General features: G+C 39.6%; 1 protein-coding gene across 1 annotated transcript in view; it reads right to left on the bottom strand.

The window, feature by feature from the left end:
- Window positions 1-21,594, bottom strand: part of LOC126191621 (rotatin) — a 378,723-nt gene that overhangs the window by 50,345 nt on the left and 306,784 nt on the right. Inside the window, exon 26 of the mRNA XM_049932539.1 lies at window positions 6,528-6,842. Within this exon, the coding sequence (XP_049788496.1) occupies window positions 6,528-6,842 (315 nt within the window). The remainder of the gene's footprint in view (window positions 1-6,527; window positions 6,843-21,594) is intronic.

Raw genomic sequence — 21,594 nt, 5'->3', positions numbered from 1 at the left:
AGTTGTGGGGACCAATACCAAATAGAGCTACCATGAGACAATGAACATATAAAAAGAAGGATACCATGTATGTTTATAGTTTGATACGGGAGAGTGTAAGGGAGGCGCTAAAAAAAAATTTGAAGTGACAGGTATTTAAATACAGACACTAAAAATGGTTCAAATGGCTCTGAGCACTATGGGACTTAACATCTGAGGTCATCAGCCCCTAGAACTTAGAACTACTTAAACTTAACTAACCTAAGAACATCACACACATCCATGCCCGAGGCAGGATTCGAACCTATGACTGTAGCAGTCACGCGATTCTGAACTGAAGTGCCTAGAACTGCTCGGTCACCGCGGCCGGCAATACAGACACCAATTAACCTGCAAGAGACTACTTAAAAAGTGTCAAGAAGCAGCATTAGGTAAGGAATTTAAAAATATACATGCTGATTCAAAGAGAAAGAACAGATTTTAATTGTTTATTACAGACATATTATGTCAGATAGAAACACACTGTGCATGCCACTGGATAGAGGGCAGTTCAAAGTTTAATGTTTACACAGACATTATACCATACACGCAACATGAGCATCATGCAATTCTCAAGAAACATTGAAATGATAGTTCATCTTATTCTACACATGAATCAACAGGTCCCTCTTAATTGAATTGACAGCTGCAAGAATACGATTCTCAGCTCTTGAAGAGTAATTGCTGTAAGTGGGACAAAGGCTCTGTCTTCTATGTATCCCCACAGAAAATACTGCAAGGTGTGAGGTCTGGTGACTTGGGAGGTCAAAAGCAATGAACAAGATCTTGTTGTCCACCTCTTCCAATGCACTGTTGTGGGATGGTGTCATTAAGATACCATGACATCTCAAGATGGAGGTGAGGTGGGACACTGTCGTGAATGAAAATGAAATCCTTGGTATCTTTGTAGATTGAGGAAACAACCAATTTTGCAGCATGTCTGGGTATGACACTCCCTTTACAGTTTCCTCTGCAAAAAACAAAGGCCCATAAATTTTGTGAACAGAAATGGCACAGCACTTGTTCAGTTTTGGTGGGTGTCTTTTGTGTTCAATGATGATGGCACGATTCCATGACCCAAATTCTTACACTATGATAACCCAATTCTTACACTATGGTGGTTTACTTTAGCCAATACACAGATGAAACATCAATTCATTTGAAAAGATGAGTCATTTGGAAAAAGTGTCCTCTGCCATATCATGGAGAATTGAAATGCAAAATTTGTTCCTTCTGTTAGGTCACTGGGCAGTAACCAACTGCTTAAGGCTTCATATGCAGGCATGAGCTGAAATTTATTCCTTCTTTTTGGATCACCCTATATTACAAATCCCCTATATACCTTGCTCCAATAGGGATCACTGGACAAGACTAGACTAATTACAGGGTGCACAGTGGCAGTGGAAAACAGCAACCAGCCACGTTAATAATGCAACTGATGTACACAAAAAGGGCTGTTACCAGTTTCAAGATGACAGGGTCATCACCTGATGGCTGTTCACATTTAAATTACATTTGTTATTGTTTGTATTAGTTGTTGGTTCGGTTTCCCCCTTTGTGATGGAAGTTGTTTGGGATTTTGGTTGTTTGATTGGTTTACTGATTGAACGGAACAAATTATGAGGTCATCAGTCCCATCTACCTGGAACAGGAAAGTCAAAATAACTGCATACCACAGAAAGAAAATCCCAGTCTACCAAAGGTCAATAAAGCCTAGAGAAAGAAACAAAGAAGAAGAAGAAAAGGGGAGAAAAGAAGAATGGAAGTGAGGTGCCCTGTCCAGGGAGCAGCTGGATGCCCCAAAAATCAGAAAGTGCAATGAGGGACATACGACCCCCCCCCCCCCCGCCTGCATCTACCAAAGACACAAGGCACCCCACCCAACAACACTCAGAAAAGATTAGTGACACGGACAGGACAAGAGAAGCACAGGCAGAGGAAGAACACCAAGCCAATGAGAACACATGAAAAGGGGGAAGAAGAGCAAAAGAGTGAGTAGGGCAAAGACTGGGGCAAACCACCAGGTCCAGACGGCCACTGCTCGTTTGTGGCAGAGGAGGCAACAGGGCATCCTGCCAATTCCTCAATAGACCAACAAGGCAGCGGGCACCCTTGCTTAGAGAGAATAGTAAAAACCTGCTTAATGAGTAAACTGTAAAATCAGGTCAGGCACTGAGGTATCACCCCTAGCACAAGGGATAACAACTCAGGAAAATTTAGAGTCCGCCACAGGCAGCTAAGTTAGGACAGCCCAGCAAAATGTGGACCACTATCGAACGGGCACCACAATGACACTGAGGAGGATCATCACAACAGAGATGACCATGAGTCAGCCAAGTACTGCTGATGCAGAGCTGGCAAAGGACGGTGAAGACCTTGCAAGAGGCTTGCATGTCCCACAAATTCATGGTTTCCTTTGTTGCCTGTAGTATGTTCAGCAATGTCACAGTATGCTGTTCTCCATTACTAATCCTTAGAACTTGACTGTGCAGTATCCATTGTAGCTCTGGTTCTGGAATAATGATTTCAAAAGGTGACTTGCCAGCAGCCAATTTGGCCAGACTGTCTGTGAGTTCATTCACTGGGATCCCAATGTGACCTGGTGTCCAGTCAAAGACCATGGAGCATACATATTGTCTGAGGGTAAAAAGGGAATCCTGGATAGTAAGGACCAAGGAGTGGTGAAGGTAACACTGGTCAAGAGGTGGTAAATCAGTTCAAAGAGTTACTGCAGATGAGGATGGACTCACCAGTGCTGAAATGGATATAAACACAAGCACGAGAGATGACTACCAACTCCGCAGTGAAAACACTGCAGTCATCCAGCAAGAAGCAGAGTCCATTGCATCCTGCATTAATGTAAGCAAATCCAGCTTCACCGGCAACCATCGAGCCATCATTATAGAGTACATTTGAACCCCGAAATGCACCGAAAATGGAGAACTGCGGGTGTAAGGCCTCAGGGAGCCGAGACTTTTGGACCTTCTGATAGGTGAAGACAGAACTGTGGACGAAAGATGCACCAAATATGTGTATGCTAGCAGGCCCAGAGAAGAGGTGGTAGAGGGGAAAGCTGACTTTCAGAAAAAGGGGGTCACATGCAGATGACAACTTTAACCCCAGATGTGGGCTGCTACTGCGAGAAGTGAATCTCTGTATCTGGAGAGAAGGGATGGTAGTTTGGGTACTTTGGGGAGCAGTGAATGCATAAAACATAAATGATCAACTGATGCTGGCACAGAACTAACAAATTTGGAACCCCTGCCTGTGCTAGAAGGTTGACCCTGAGGCAAATCCAAAAGGTGCTAGTTGCCAGTCTTGCCAGACAATGGTGTATCAGGTCTTGAATCTGTAATGTTAAAGGCTATGAGGAGCTGCATGCAAGGCTCCTGTAATTTAGACGGGTGACTGGACCAATGCTGCATAGAGCCACATCAAAGTAAAATGGTTCATGCCTCTGTTGCCAATGGTAAGAAATCAAAGAGCATTGAGGTGCGACTAATGTGTCTGCTTTAGTAGACGAAGATTGGGAAGCCATGTCAACTGGGCATCACAGACCAGTTCCAAAAGATGATGAGAATCCACTACATTGAAGGACTGGCCATCAAGGTACAGATCCGGATGGGTATGGTTTGTATGGGAATGACAGAAATGTATAACACAGGTCTTGGCAGCTGAAAAATGGACACCATGACTGAGCGCAAGATTGCACTTGGTGTATGGCTCCTTGCAGTCTGCGTTCAGCAAAGCTCATCATGGAAGAACAGAAATAAATTAAAAAATCATCAGCATACAAAGAGGGAGACACGATAGGCCTCGCAGCCACCACCAGACCATTGATGGTCACTAAAAGGAGGGGAACACCATACGCCTCGCAACCACCAGCAGACCATTGATGTCCACTAAAAATAGGGGGACACTCAAAACAAAACCCTGCGGAACCCCATTCTCCTGTGGATATGAGGTGCTGTGGGTGAACGCCAACTTGTACCTGAAAAGCGTGACATGAATGAAAGTTCCAGATAAAAACCGGGAGTGGGCCGAGGCAGCCTCATTTATGTGAGGTGGCAAGAATATGGTGGTGCAGTTTTGTCATAAGCTTTATGCAGATTGAAAAAGACTGCAACAAAGTGTTGATGCCTGGTAAAAGCAGCTTGGACAGCAGACCCTGAGTGGACAAAATTATCAGCAGTCGAGTGGCCTCAGCGAAAGCCACCCTTTGTTGAAGCTAAATTGTCCCAGGATTCAAAGATCCAGTACAGCCTTCGACACACTGTAAGTCCAAGCAACTTATGTGTTACAAAAAGGTACGGCCAAACTTTCAGGAAACATTCCTCAAACACAAATAAAGAAAAGATGTTATGTGGACATGTGTCCGGAAATGCTTAATTTCCATGCTAGAGCTCATTTTAGTTTCTTCCACCTACGCTCAATGGAGCACGTTATCATGATTTCATTCGGGATGCTCTACCTGTGCTGCTAGAAAATGTGCCTTTACAAGTACGACACAACATGTGGTTCATGCACGATGGAGCTCCTGTAAATTTCAGTCGAAGTGTTCGTACGCTTCTCAACAACAGATTCGGTGACCGATGGATTGGTAGAGGCGGACCAATTCCATGGCCTCCACGCTCTCATGACCTCAACCCTCTTGACTTTCATTTACGGGGAGCATTTGAAAGCTCTTGTTACGCAAACCTGGTACCAAATGTAGAGACTCTTCGTGCTCGTATTTTGGACGGCTGTGATACAATACGCCATTCTCCAGGGCTGCATCAGCGCATCAGGGATTCCATGTGACGGAGGGTGGATGCATGTATCCTCGCTAACGGAGGACATTTTGAACATTTCCTGTAACAAAGTGTTTGAAGTCACGCTGGTACGTTCTGTTGCTGTGTGTTTCCATTCCATGATTAATGTGATTTGAAGAGAAGTAATAAAATGAGCTCTAACATGGAAAGTAAGCGTTTCCGGACACTTGTCCACATAACATATTTTCTTTCTTTGTGTGTGAGGAATGTTTCCTGAAAGTTTGGCTGTACCTTTTTGTAACACCCTGTAGAGGACATTGGTCAAACTGATCAGATGATAACTGTCCATCTGAAGAGATGGTTTACCTGGTTTCAAAACTGCAATGAAGATACTTTTTTGGCATAGGAAATGGAATCCTCCCTTGTTCCAGAGACGGTTAAAAACGGCTAGCATACGATGTTGGCTACCCACCGATAAGTGTTGAAGCATTTTGTTGTGTACCCTGTTCGGTCCAGAAACTGTGTTGGGGTAGAGAGCAAGGGTGCTGACAAACTTCCCCCTCACTAAATGGGGCATTACAAGGCTCCAGGCAACAGGGAACATAAGATAAAGGGAGTCTTTCCAACAGTCTTTGAGAAGACGGAATGCAGCTAGATAATGGACCAACATTGAGGATGGGCAAAATGCAGAGCATAATATTCAGCGATAGAGTCGAGGTTGAAAGAGCTGTGGGGTTGTGGTGTCCTACAGCCAAATGTGATGATAAAAACAATCTATTTAACTGTAACTGTACCTAATGATGAATGAAAACAATTGTAAACAAATCTCTTAGAAAGAATTGGATTAGTTTCATGTTACTTGTGTCAAAATTCCTGCGCCATTATGTTGCAATGCCAACTGCTTGTGTTTACAATATAGTAAAAAAATACATAATATATTTTTTTTGTAATATAAACATGGCATACAGTGTAGAGCAATAGCCACACACAGTGAATTATTTTTGCCACATGGGAGACAGTACACAACGATGGTGATATAACAGATAAAACAGTGCCAAAGAATCTCTCAGTGGTGTTATGATATGTACACCGATGTGAGAGCTCAAAATTTATAATTTATATACATTTCATTATATGCCATTTTTACAATGAATGAGCATCAGTTACAATTAAAATAAACAAGTAAAGCAGCAACTAGTATTTTGCATACAGCCATGGTCTCAAAAAGTCAGTAGAAATGAGTAATGTAATATGAAAACAGGGCAAAGATTTCTGGTTAGGTGAGAGTAGCATCAGAGATGATATTGCAAATGCTGCTTTTTTATGAGTATGGTGGTAGGTACCAGAATATGTTACTACATGTGGAGTTGTGCTCTAGTTTCTATCAGGATTAAATGGAGGCAGTAGCAACAACTATGGTACAGATTAACAAGAGAATGTTATAAATGTACAACAATAAAACAAATGTCAGGTGATTTTTAATCATTTTAATAGAGGCAACTGTAGCAGACTTTGCAAATTATACAACTTAAAGAAATGGTTAGCAAAGACCAACTGAAAGTTTTATTCTATAGCGAATTTGGATGCTTCTAGACAATTGTACAAATTGTGTTGTGAAGTAGAAATTAAATAAAGAAAACAACATACAAAATAGTGTGTTTAAGTGAAGATATGGAAATTGCTACAGAATTTACATGTGTTCTCAAAATAGCAGCAATTTTGTTTTTGTATAGAACTTAAGTGTATAATCAGAAATACCTTTTTTTTATTGCTCTTATTCAGCAAATTGTCCACTGCTTCTAGGCTCAGAAAGGCATGGTGATCTCGCAGACGTGCCAGTAATGAGCCAAGGAGTCCTCGAGCAAGTGCCATGCGCGTTGCTTCCTGAGACACTGCCAGCAATCCTCCCAAGGCTTGGCATATTTCCACGTAGGCCACATTCCAGTTGGTCTGCTGTAATGTAACTGTGTCGTACACATGTATAAGCAGCAAACATAAGTCTCCTCCTTCACTGCTTTCATCTAGCAGTGATTGCAGTCTTACACAGCCAGTAGTCTTCACATTATCAGTGCCCTGAAAGCAAAGTTGGATGCAAAAAGTAAATTATTGTAAACTGTAGCTCTACATCCGCTACACTGGCATAGCAAGAACATTTATTTTCCTATTTTACTGCAGAGGACACAACACCAAAGCATTTGCATGAAACTATTTACTTTTCATTTTCATTTTTTGTCAACATAATTAATATTCTCAAGCTTATAATTTCCTTACGAGCTACTCTTTATTTTGTATAAATTTGTAGAATTATTTCAATGAATAAAAAGGATATTTACATCTGGAGTCCATTTTTGTTAACTTTTAATTTTTATATAGCATGAGTTGCACATGTTCTGGAAGCACATCAGGTATATCGAGACCAGTGTTATAATTGTTTTTAAGATATTGCTGTTCTATAAGTAAGAAGTTTCAGGTCTATCTGGCTTCCATAAGGAGTTTATCGATAAGCAATGTTTAGTAGAACCAATGTTATTCAAATTTCTCAAAGAAAATACTCTTTGAAGTTGGAATCTAGAACAAGTAGCAGGCACAAAGATCAAACTTATGCTATGCACAAATTTCATATATCTCTGATTTCGTAGAAAGATATTTTTTACACACTGATAGTAACTGATATGATATGAATAAAAAGCAAATGAGGACACTGAACATCAAACTAGAGGTTTTTTTTCTTTTTTTTTCCTGCTCAATGGTAGCATGTGACTGAGTAAGAAGTGCAGAGTGTGTCCATAATTAAAGTTCCAATTTCAAAATGCTGTAGAAAGAGAACCACTGCTCAGAATGACATGAAATTTGAACATCATATTATTGATGAACGGCATAATACTGATGAAAATTTTACTAATAGATGGTGCTGTAAGGGTCTTAATGTAAATGGGGTTGGATACAACTGACAGATAAACCGCAATACAATGGGTATGGGTTGAGTTGCACGTGACACCGTATGTACAGTTCAGTGTGCATGACTACACAAGTTCAGCAGTCAACAGTTGTGGCACCGTGGACCACAGCAAGATTGTACCACATCGGAGGGCAAAAATTGGTTTTTAATTGTACTAAGGCCTAAAACTGCACAAAAAGCAAAATTACATTGATTTTTAATCATCATGAGGCTGGCATGTGGCATGTTCAATATGCTGTCCCCTGTTTTCATCCACAAGTTGAAAACGAGAAACAGCATGTTCCGCAACAGATCGGAGCCTCTCGGGGTCACACTCAGAAGATGTTGGGCTATAAATGCCTAAAACTTAGTTAAGATTGTAATTTGAGCACTGAAGACAACATCTTTCAGATAACCCCATGGTTAGTAGTATCACGGATTCAGGCTGTAAGGAAATGATGGTTGAAAATTGTAGCATTTTCAAAATGCCTCTGCAGCAGCCTCTTCGCTGGCTGTGCAATGTGCACAGGCATGCCATCTTGCATAGAAAATTAATCCTACAAACATCCAGGCCACTGAATGGTTGGGACATTGTGGGCAAAAGACTCTCATGGCGCTTACCAATGACGGTACAGGTAACAGGACCCACAGGACCCGCCTCCTCAAAAAAATAAGGCCCTTTGATAAATGACGCCATCAACTCGCACCACACGGTCACTTTTGCAAAATGAAGTGGTAATGGTTGGTTGGTGTGTGTGTGTGTGTGTGTGTGTGTGTGTGTGTGTGTGTGTGTGTGTAGATTTTCCATTGCCCATATTCTGAAATTCTGTGTACTGACATGTCCTTGGAGATGGAAATGAGCTTTGTCTGTGCACAAAATGTTCCACAGCCATTCTGTCCACTTCCATGCAAGCAAGAAATTGTAGATAGAACGTATGTCTTGCTGGCAGGTCAGCAGGATGCAACTCCTGAACATGGGTGATTTTGTATGAATAGCAATGCAGGATATTTCTTATGATTTTATGTGTTGTGCTTGGTAGCATGTCCAACATTCATGTAATTTCCCTTGCACTGCATGTTAGCACACCACTGCTCGACCCCTCCTGTAATGCTGTGGCTACATTTTCAACAAACATTGGATCAACCTGTTTCCTTCCACTGTCACACTGCACTTCAAAGGAACATGTCTTTTCAAATTTTGTAATCATTTCCTCTAGAAGCAGACATCAGACTGATGCATTTTTTTATACCCTTGGGTGTCCAGAACTTCTGCAGGACTACTGGCGCACAGTCCTGTTCTTGTAAAAGAGCTTCATCAGCAGCATGCAAGCCTTCATGGAGACAGTTATGTTGGGCATCTGGCACACAAGATGAGGAAGAGTCATGTGCTGCACACACACACACACACACACACACACACACACACACACACACACACACACACACACACACACACACTTGTCGTCTCCCTCTGCATCAATGATATGCTGTTCAAATTTGACATCATTCTGAACAGTGGTTCTCTTTCCACAGAAATCTGAAATTTTAATTATGGACACCCTGTAAAAGCAATTGTATGGAGCTTCGAAAAATTTTAATGTTATCTGCTGTGAAATGTATCGTAGTTACAGTTGCTCACAGGACATTGTTCCTTTTAATGGCACAAATTACTTCATCACACACTGAATTAAAGAGTAAACCTGAATTCAAACCATTGGAGCCAATTCCTAACACCAGAGAGTAGAATAACTTATCCGATATATACATGAGAGTTTCATCTACTTTGGAACAAAGAAGTATTTAGTGCAGGAATATTGGAATGCAGCCAGTAAAGTAACCACAATACCAAAACTCTATAACTAATGCCAGGAAAGGGATGTTACCACCAGATGAGTTTAAAGTTTCATGCACAGTTCTATTCCTTTGAGACAATGTGAGATAATAGCAATCAACTTAAATGTCCCACTGTCATGATCAAAAGGAAATTTCACTGAGATAATGGTTGTGATGAAATTCATGACCAAGTGTGTCCACACTTAGTCACTAAAGAACAAAAGCAGACAGTCATGTTAAAGGTACTATAAAATTAAACACCAACTTGGAATATCAAAAATATTAGGAAAACGGTATATGATTACTCAGTATAAAGATGATATGTTGAGTTGCAGACATGCAGAACGAAAAGACTGTTCGCAGGTGTACAAGTATGAAATGCGGATTTCAGACAATAGATGTCACACCAATGCAGTTTGTGCTATAAAGATTTGACACTGCACCATACTTTTGGGTCATCAACAAGGGTCAGATGTGCACAAGTGATAAATTGGAAAACTTTGTACATAGTGTTGTCCTGTTGTGTTCAGTGTGTCAAAATTTACACTGACGAAAGACCATTCACAGACAGCATTAATTGTTTGTTTTCGTTTGAAGAAAACTGCTGCTGAATCATACCGATTAAGCTTATGGTAAACATGCTCCATCACATGGTATGTGTGAATGATGGTTTCAGCATTTCAAAAATGATGACTTCAATGTTGTAGATAAGGAACTTGGAAAACTGCCAAAAAATTATGAAAATGTGGAATTGGAAGTATTGTTGAACAAAGATGATTCACAAACACAAAAACAACTTGCTGAGCAAGTGGGCGTTAATCAACAAGCTGTTTGCAATCAGCTCCAAGACATGGGAAAGGTTCAGAAGACCAGTAGATATGTACCACTTCAGTGTTGGGAAATGGCACAAGTTGGTTGGTACCAGATGACAAAAAGGGCAATCCTGTGTTGCTGGTTCATGGGGATGGTGGGAGAGTTGGGGGTGTGTGGGCAAGTGGCATGGGATATCTGATTGCATACTATGTCTGGGGGATAGTGCCTGTCTGTGAAGGTCTTGGCAAGATTTTCGGCATACTGGGCAAAAGAGTTCTTGTCACTGCCAATATGCCATCTCTGAGGGCCCATGCTGTAAGGGAGCAATTTTTTTGTGTGGAAGGATTGGCAGCTGTCAAAACGCAGGTACTGTTGGTGGTTGGTGGGTATAATGTGGACAGGCATGTGGATGAAGCCATCAGAGAGGAGGAGGTAACATCCAGGTAGGTGGCATGCTGAGTTGAGGGGGATCAAGTAAGTGGATGCCAGAGAAGGTGTTGAGATTGTGAAGGAATGAGGATAGGATGTCTTGGCCCTGAGTCTAGACCATAAAGATATAATCAGTGAACCTGAAACATAAATGAGGGTGCCATGTGGATCCTCATGGCTGTGCTGTGGATTTCTTTGCATACATGCCCTTCAATGATGAAGTAGATCTGTTTAAGGATAAAGTTAGTAAGTTGTATGAGGAATGAGGTAGTGGCTCTGGGTCTGAAATACACTGGGAAAGGTTGGGTTCAATAGTGGCAAGACCATGGGCATGAGGGATGTTGGTATATAAGGAAGTGTCATCACCAACGATGAGTATAGCCATGAAGTAAAAGGGTCAGTATTGTGAAGAGTCGGCGAAGAAAGTCTTTGATGTTAGAGTGTAGATTTCGGGCAATTGGTTGGGGGTATTGGTGAATGAGGGCTGAAATTCTTTTAGTAGGGGCACAATAACCACCTATAATGGGGCACCCAGCATTGTTGGGCTTGTGAATTTTGAGGAGCATGTAGAAAGTTTGTGTGTGGGGTGTCATAGGGGCAAGGAGAGGAGTGGATTCAGAGGAAAGCTTCTGGAAAGAGCTTAACAGTTTAAGCAAGGACTGGAGGCTATGCTGGACCTCTGAGATGGGATTATTCTGGCATAGTTTGTAGGTACAGGAATTTTTATGGTTGGTTTCTTGGATGGGATCACCCCTCCTTTCAAGACCACCTTCATCTTTTCAGATTCTGCCAGACCCTGGCAATCACAAACCTCCTGGGGAAAAAAAAGAGGAGAAGAAGAACCATGGCATAGGTATCCCACCAGACACACCTCTGCTACTCCACAAGATAGAGCTATTGTTGATCTTTACAACATACATCTCTGAAACTGAACCCCTTGCTTTCAAACACCTGTAGGAGCATTATTAGAAATCATCTCCATAAGTTATCCAACCTGCTGACATCCTACTGCCATCTTCAGGCACCACTATCCAATTCCTATTCTAAACAAACCATCATAACAACCAGACCCTGTCTTGCTGCCATATCCCACAACATTCCCTACAAACACTCACTAAATCCAGATCCAAAACATTTCTGGAACTCTGTTATTAACCTTTCCACCAAAAACCTCAGCCCCACAGCAATTTCAGCCATACTCAAAGGCCTCATCTTTAGCCCTACACCCAAATTTAACCATGCTGTACATGTCAAAGATCTATTCTCCTTCTCCCGATCCCTGCAAATGAAACACTTCTTCGCCATTAATCCCTACAACCAAAGCGATATAGCTCCACAATTGAACCCTGCATCACCCAGTTCATGTGACCATCCAACCGTGATCCTTATCCCCTCCCACCTAACCACACTCTGGTCACTTTCCAGGAATTCCTTACCTCCAACTTGGCCTCACCATCCTTCCCTAAGTCCATTTCTCAGAACACCAACCTTTCAGCAGCGCAAAGGCAGCCACACACATCCACAAAACACATCCTTACGAGTCAATCCGTATGAAGTGTCCAGTGATGGTTTCTTGACCATTTTTAAATTTTTTAACCTTTTTTATGTGTGATTGCCCTACATTTGAGAAATTCAAACCAGTTTTTTAAAATAATTTATCTTCAGCTTTACTGGATGGTGGCCATTTTTATTTGTAGGTGTGCGACAATTTTTCAGTCTGGAGACATTAGTGAAAATTTGAAAATCTCTGCACTAGGTTAAGTTACAACATTGCAATTGACGTTACTGTTTTAGAACAGTGTCCTCTACAACACTGCCTATTAAACAAAATACCCTAAATTCAAAAATAACCATGCAAAATGACCTCCAAAGTTTGGTATCCAAATTTTCAAAAATCCACTTTTTAGTCCCAAAAATAACAAACAAGGAGTGGTTTATTAGTGTATATTTTTTCCTATAGTTAGATATTATACACTACTAGCCTCATATAGAGCAAGAACACTTAAAAAAGTTTCCTTAATTTTTTATGGATTTTTGAAATTTGAAAAGTTTGGCATTAGTTATCTCAGGTGGGACTGAATATAAAAATTTGATTTTTGCACAGTTTGTACACCTATATGATAGCAACATACTGTAAAAATTTCAACATTGATATCTGACTGTGAACAAAGATACGAATTTTGAAAATGAGGAGATAATTCACATTACTCTACAACTGATCTTATGGCTGTTGCCTATTTAAATGGTTTATTGTTTTACTGTAATAAAATTTATTTGTGACATTTATTTAGTTAACACTATCACCCAGTATTCATTTAGTTTATTTATTTTTAATAATGCAATATTAAACAATAGGAGCTTTTGCTTTTCTTCTATGGTAATGGAATGCCCATTTATATTTAGGTTTATTGTCAATAAAAAAGTACATTATTTCTGTGTGTGGCACTGTAGAACTGTAGAAGTACATTATTGCTGGGTGTGACATTGTCATAGTCAGTCTGTTCTGAAACCTCTGTTAGAGTGGATGTACATACTTCATCGAGAGTGCAGAATGTGTTATGTGCTTTGTTCTGTGTGTAATTTGTAATTAATTTTGAGAGATTAGCTCGAATGCAATAACATGGATGAACAGTGCTCTGTTAGACAGATAGCAAGTGAAGTTTGTCCCATAACAGTTTATGGTTCAGTTTCAAAAAACTTGAAAAATATCAATGACTTTGATGAAGTTTGACAAACTTTGTTTAAATTTCGCATAAGTTCTTATGTAACATCAGTGTGTGAGTATCATGAGAAGAAATATATTCTGAACTACAGCAAAATTTTTGGAAGAAAGTGCTGTGATCCACTTAAAGTTCATAAAAAGCCTGTTACGAAAGGTTTGAGGGAAATAAAACCTGAAAATTTGTCCTTGTTATGAGAGAGTGAAACAGCTTCCCAAGTGAAACATAATGTGGTTCCTGGAAATTCCCTGTGCCCAAATTGTTACTCAAAAATATTTGTTGTGAATCCAGAACCAGAATCATGTAACCTTGTGAATGACATTTATATTCCTAATGCGGAAGCTGTTAGCACATTGGATTTTGCTTTTTCTAAGTTAGACGTATCTCCTGCTTTGAAAATAATAAATTTCAGACAAAATTAGAAAAGATTTGGAATCATGCTTTAATAATACAGATACCAACATTATTTCGAAAGAAGAAGAAAACCTACAACTAGCATCATCTGACACTGAATATATGAGCTTAATAGAGAAATTAAAAATTAAATGTTCACTGACATCTAAAGAGGAAATGTTAAAATTTTAAGTTTGCTCCCTGACTCATGGTCAAGAGAAAAATTGTTCATGGATTCAACATTTCTCATTGTTTGGTTAAACTAACCCGAAAATTAGTGAAAGAACAAGGCATTCTGCCAGTTTTAGTAAAGAAGAAAGGAGTAGGTATAAGTGAAGAAACAATGAAAAAGACCCAGCAGTTTTTTGAAGATGATGAAAACAGTAGAATGTGACCAGGTTGCAAAGATAGCAAAAGAATTGTTATAAATGGAGTTAAGGGGCTCTGGAACGCCCTATACTTGCAATGTTAAAATAACGCTTATAAATTACATCTTTCCTCACAAAGTATTTGAGGTAGGAAGTTGAACTTTTTACAGATTATTTATTGGAATATGGGCTACAACTTAACACAGGGATTTTACAAAATTTTAGTTCAGTTATTAAAGATGATTTTTTTTTTTCAATTGTAATGAAAATTCACAACATTTTTTTGCAATTTTTTATTTATATATTCAAAAATATACAGTTTTTTGGAAAAAGGCTGTGTTAAATTATGCAGAAGGTACTGTGTAACATTTACTGAAAGTTTGAAACAAATATGTTTGGAAGATCCTTAGAAAACATGTAATTAGTATGAGAAAATAAAAGTTTTGGGAATCGAGCGACAAAGATTGGATTAACTTTTTAGTGCATTCCAGGTCCATAGGATGGATTATCTTCATCCTCTGCAAACTCCTCCTCCAGCTTCATCTTGTTCCTCCACCTGTTTACTCTTGCTTGTATTTCTAGACTCTTTACAGCCCTGTCTGCAGCCCGAAGGCGTTCCTTGTCTAAAGCAAGCATCGCTCGTACCATGTTAGAACCTATCTTCATTCCCATATTTCTAAATACCTTTGGCTTTCCAACATTTCTCCTTTTCTTAAAAGCCTTCAGAGGATTTCTAATAACTTTACTTTTACTCATTATTACACTTCAACAAAACAGAGACTCAAGAAACAGAATTAATTACGAATATTTTCGAGATAACAACAGAAAAAATAAACATGAAACAATCGACAATCACACCAGCGATATATATTGAATCATCACAGGTTAGCCACAACACATACTTTATCTCACATCACTAAAATGTACCTGATGAACACGGACGTTAATAATAACACCATTTGACAGCAGTTTAACAGCGCCACAGTGGGTCACGCCCATGTAGAACACATTTCAAAAAAAATTTAAAAATAGTTGTAGTCTTCGGAATTGAATAAATTATATATCTATTAAAAGGTAATAGTCTGCAGATTCAGAAAACGCAAAAAAGTAAAAATTGAACTTTTCATGATTTTGAGCCTTTCCGGAGCCCCTTAAAGTAACAAAGCAGAAATTACTAGTGTTGTCAAATTTAAATGAACTTTATGCAGCTTTCAAAAATTCTCATCCTGAATGTGAAACTGGAAGGTCAAAATTTTGTGACCTCCACCATAAGTGGTGTATTTTGGCTGGATCCTCAGAGGGGACACTCCGTATGTGTTTGTTTATATCATCAAAATGTCAAACTGATGATTGTGGGTGCAAAACTAAGTTATCTTTAACTACAAGGAGTTACTAGATTTAATGGTATGTGACACTAACAGTTATGAATGCATGATGAGTTTGTGTAATAAATGCCCCGGTAAGGAAACCGTTATTGAATTGTTTCACGAATATGATGACAAAATGCCAGACAGTATTTCCTTCAAACAGTGGGTCACTACTGACAGGGCAGAAATGATAACAGTGGTTAAATCTCAGGAAGAGCACTTGGAATCTTCAACTGATAACTTACAAAAACTCAAAAGTCACCACTATGTTTCTAAAATCCAAAGTACGTTTTTGAAGGACAAAAAAGCACAACTTCATGAAACTGAATTCATAGTGCTAGCTGATTTTGCAGAAAATTTTACATGTGTGATTCAGGATGCAATACAAAAGTACCACTGGGTCAATGACCAGGCAACAGTGCATCCATTTATTCTCTACTATAAAAATGTGAAAGATGAAGTTTGCAGTTCTTCAATTTGAATTCTAAGTGACTACTTGGAGCACAACACTTTGGTTGTACATGTGTTTCAAAAGTATGTAATAAATTACATAAAATAAAATTTTCCCAGTGTTGAGAAGCTGATATACTTTTCAGATGGAAGTGGTAGTCAGTATAAGAACAAAAAGAATTTTTCCAATCTGTGCAACCATAAAGTAGACTTTGGGTTGGAGGCTGAATGGCACTTTTTTGCATCTTGCCATGGTAAAAATGCATGTGATGGAGTAGGAGGTACAACAAAACGTAAAGTAAGTAAAGCCAGCCTACAAAGACCAACCACAGACCAAATTCTCACAGTACAGTACATGTACGTCTTTTACAAGGATAATATTAAAGGCATTACCTATTTTCTGATCAAGAAAGAAGAAGGGGTTTTGCATATGAAACAACACTTCAAACCAGATTGGAAAAGTGTACAGCAATAAAAGGAACAGGGCATTTCCACAAATTCCTTGGCATTGTAGAAAACTTAGTTTGATTCTATGTAACATCAGAAACCGAAATTTATGAGGATAATTGTGTCAGTAAAATTACATTTCTGTCTTTAATGTTGAATGACATAGTGGCATGTGTGTGTGATGGACAGTGGTGGCTTGCAGAGGTTGAAAGAATGAGTTTGGAAAACAATGATGTTTTTGTTCATTATTACCACCCTGCTGGTCCAAGAACATAATTCAAGAAATCTACTAGTGACAAAGTTTGGATACCAATGAAAAATGTTTTAAGGAAACTTTCAGTACTTGAACTTACCACAGCAACTGGGAGGTCTTCTTCTATATCACAGAAGCTGTCTGAAGTAATAAGTTTTCTTAACATGCTCCACCAGGTTTAGGAACAGTTGCATCTCAAAGGACGTTAATTAAGAATATTTATTTTAAGTGTGTCAAAATAATATAAATGTCAATTTCAGTGATGTTTCCACTTTTTGTATGTAATTCAGTACCTTACTTCAATAATAATTGATTATATCCTGCCAATATCACACATGAATAGGCAACAGCCATAAGATCAGTTGTAGAGTAATGTGATTTATCTCCTCATTTTCAAAAATTCATATCTTTGTTCACAGTCAGATATCAATCTTGAAATTTTTACAGTACACTACTATCACATAGGTGTACAAACTGTGCAAAAATCATATTTTTACATTCAGTCCCACCTGAGATGATTAACCCTAAACTTTACAAAAAATGAAAATTTTCAAATTTAAAAAATTCATAAAAAAATTGAGGAAACATTTGTAAGTGTTCTTGCTCTATATGAGGCTAGTAGTGTACGATATGTAACTATAGGAAAAAATAGACTCTCATAAATCACTGCTTGGTTGTTAGTTTTGGGCCTAAAAAGATTTTTTATTTTTAATTTGGATATCAAACTTGGGAGGTCATTTTGAGTGGTTATTTTTGAATTTAGGGTATTTTGTGTAATAGACAATGTTGTAGAGGACACTTTTCTAAAAACAATCATGTCAACTGGGGGAAAGAGAGAGTGAGAGTGAGAGTGAGAGAGAGAGAGAGAGAGAGAGAGAGAGAGAGAGAGAGAGGAAGAAGAAGTAGTTCAAATGTGTGTGAAATCTTATGGGACTTAACTGCTAAGGTCATCAGCCCTAAGCTTACACACTACTTAACCTAAATTATCCTAAGGAGAAACACACACACCCATGCCCGAGGGAGGACTCGAACCTCCGCCAGGACTAGCTGCACAGTCCATGACTGCAGCGCCTTAGACCGCTTGGCTAATGCCGTGCGGTGTCAATTGAAATGTGCAGTCTAGAGATGTTTATATTTTTGCTAACGTCTCTAAACTGAAACATCATCGCGTGCTTTCAAACAAAAATGGCCGCCATGCAGTAAAGGCGAAAGGTAAAATTTTTTAAAAAATGTTTTGTACGTCTCAATTATAGGGCAATCACATATAAAAAATTAAAATATTTAAAAATGGTCAAGGGCAACCAACTTAATTTTTATTGGACCACTTCATTTGGATTGATCCTTACCTAATCATTCTACCTGCAGACAAAGGTACCACCATTGTCATTATTAATCGCAATGACTATCTGGCAGAAGTCATCTGCCAATTATCTGATATCTCCACCTATACACTTTGCCAGAGTAATCCAATACTAAACATCCAACATAACCTCCAGTCCCTGCTTACACCCTAAAGCCATTCCCAGAACCTTTCTGCTGAATCCATTTACCTCCTTGTTCTTATGACACCCCACACACCCACCTTCTACATGCTCCCAAATTCCACAAACTTAAAAATCCTGGCCACCCCATTGTAGGTGGGTATTGTGCCTCCACTAAAAGAATTTTGGCCACACTTACCAACACCTCCAACCAGTTGCCCAAACTCTAGCCTCCCACATCAAAGACGAATGGAAAAACTGGTAGAAGCGGACCTCGGGGAAGATCAGTTTGGATTCCGTAGAAATGTTGGAACACGTGAGGCAATGCTAACCTTACGACTTATCTTAGAAGAAAGATTAAGAAAAGGCTAACCTACATTGCTAGCATTTGTAGACTTAGAGAAAGCTTTTGACAATGTTAACTGGAATACTCTCTTTCAAATTCTGAAAGTGGCAGGGGTAAAATACAGGGAGCGAAACGCTATTTACAATTTGTACAGAAACCAGATGGCAGTTGTAAGAATTGAGGGGCATGAAATGGAAGCAGCGGTTGGGAAAGGAGTGAGACAGGGTTGTAGCCTCTCCCCGATGTTATTCAATCTGTATATTGAGCAAGCAGTAAAGGAAACAAAAGAAAAATTCGGAGTAGGCATTAAAATTCATGGAGAAGAAGTAAAAACTTTGAGGTTTGCCGATTACATTGTAATTCTGTCAGAGACAGCAAAAGACTTGGAAGAGCAGTTGAACGGAATGGACAGTGTCTTGAAAGGAGGATATAAGATGAACATCAACAAAAGCAAAACGAGGATAATGGAATGTAGTCAAATTAAATTGGGTGATGCTGAGGGAATTAGATTAGGAAATGAGACACTTAAAGTAGTAAAGGGGTTTTGCTATTTAGGGAGTAAAATAACTGATGATGGTCGAAGTAGAGAGGATATAAAATGTAGACTGGCAATGGCAAGGAAATCGTTTCTGAAGAAGAGAAATTTGTTAACATTGAGTATAGATTTAAGTGTCAGGAAGTCGTTTCTGAAAGTATTTGTATGGAGTGTAGCCATGTATGGAAGTGAAACATGGACGATAACTAGTGTGGACAAGAAGAGAATAGAAGCTTTCGAAATGTGGTGCTACAGAAGAATGCTGAAGATAAGGTGGGTAGATCACATAACTAATGAGGAGGTATTGAATAGGATTGGGGAGAAGAGAAGTTTGTGGCACAACTTGACTAGAAGAAGGGATCGGTTGGTAGGACATGTTTTGAGGCATCAAGGGATCACAAATTTAGCATTGGAGGGCAGCGTGGAGGGTAAAAATCATAGAGGGAGACCAAGAGATGAATACACTACGCAGATTCAGAAGGATGTAGGTTGCAGTAGGTACTGGGAGATGAAGAAGCTTGCACAGGATAGAGTAGCATGGAGAGCTGCATCAAACCAGTCTAAGGACTGAAGACCACAACAACAACAACAACATCAAAGATACCAACCACGTCCTACACAGATTCTCCACTAACCCCATCCATTTCCTTTCTGGACCTGTACTTGCCACTGTAGATACCCCATCCCAATGCACCATAATTCCTAACACTCACTGTCTTGCCACTATTGAACACTACCTTTGTCAACATCATTCAAACCCACTACCTTATACCTCATAAATCTTAGCAACTTTATCCTAACATGTGTCTATGTCTCCTTTGAAGAGAAGGCATACAAAAAAAATCCATGGCACAGCCATGGGCACCTGCGTAGCACGCTCCTATGCCAAACTGTTTATGGGTCACCTATAGGAAACCTTTCTAGTCCCTCCAAACCTCAAACCCCTGGTCTGATTCAGTTTCACTGATGATCTCTTCATGATCTGGACACAGGACCAAGACACCATATCCTCATTTTTTCTTAACCTCAACACCTTCTCTCCCATCCACTTCACTTTGTTCTCCTCAACCCAGCATGCCACCTTCTTGAACATTGACCTTCTCCTCTCTGATGGCTCTATCCACATGTCTGTCCAAATTCAACCCATAAACCACCAACAGCACCTGCATTTCGACACCTGTCATCCCTTTCACATCAAGAAGACCTTCACAGACAGACACAATTGCCAAGATCTAGTAGCCAAACAGATCCCCCTTCCCATTTCCCCACACACCACCACCCATGAACCTGTTAATACCACCCTATACTGGAATAACTGAATCACATATTTTGTTAAGGGCTTGGATTACCTATCATCATGTCCTGAAATGAGGAATTTCCCACCTAAGGTCCTTTCCACCCCACCTACAGTGGTGCCCATTCCCACCCAACATCCAGCAGAACATCCTAGTGGATGGTAATCCATCAAGGATGGTGGGACAGCTGCAGGACATTAAGTATTTGAATAATACAGACTGAAACCAACAGCTATATTGTAACTCAAATATCATTTATTTAATACATGCTACCAGTTTTGATGTGAAAAAACTTCATTTTTCAGGCCCCAAGCATAATCTGCCGTCAATGTAAGAACGACAATGACAAAGACCAATGGAGTCTTGAAACGGAAACACTACACCTTATTAAGCATAATAAACCAGCATGTGCAACCACAAGAGTTGAGTACAGTGGGGGAAAAATCAACTGGATTACGTAACTTCCAGTAACAAGCTCATCAATGGTCAGCTGTCGTCTGAACCTTGGTACACCCCCACTTTTTTGAGACGCAGGTCACCCTAAAAAAGCTTATGTTTTGGGTGGCAGGTGGAAAATTTGTGTTCTGTGGTGTTTTTGCTGCAGTCTATCAATTTTTGATGATGCATTGCCAGAAAATGGAACAAAAGTGGTCTCTTTGTCTTCTTCTTTTTCCTCCACGTTTCCATGTCCTATGTGATTCTTAGGGCTCTAGCCTCACAAAGCCACTCGAATCTGTCAGTTGCTGCATCCATTCACGTGGAAGATGGTTTCCAGGTGCCGCAGCATGGCTGTCAGACTTTGTTTAGCTCAGATTGAGTATTCTCTGTGGATGTTTTCATGGATGGAATTCAGTATGTTAATGACAATTTTGTTATTTGGATAATATGGACCTGAAAAACTACAGCATGTATAAGAACATCTGAATTCCATCCATGAAAACATCCAGTTTAGCACTGAAAAAGAATTTATATCCCCCCTCTCCCCAAAGTCTTTTGCTGTGTGCCACACCTTCAAACAACCTCCCACTTACCATGGGTGAAGACCCCCACAGTGATGCCCATTGGCAACAGCCTCAAGCTGCGTGACTGAAGTCAGAACTGCACGGAGCTGTGAGCAATGGGTCACCAACTCAACTTGCATTTGAATACAACAGTCA

Source organism: Schistocerca nitens, chromosome 1, assembly GCF_023898315.1.
Source record: "Schistocerca nitens isolate TAMUIC-IGC-003100 chromosome 1, iqSchNite1.1, whole genome shotgun sequence".
Classification (NCBI taxonomy): Eukaryota; Metazoa; Arthropoda; class Insecta; order Orthoptera; family Acrididae; genus Schistocerca; species Schistocerca nitens.
Note: the sequence above shows the minus strand (reverse complement) of the source record. Positions and strands in the feature narration are given on the sequence as shown.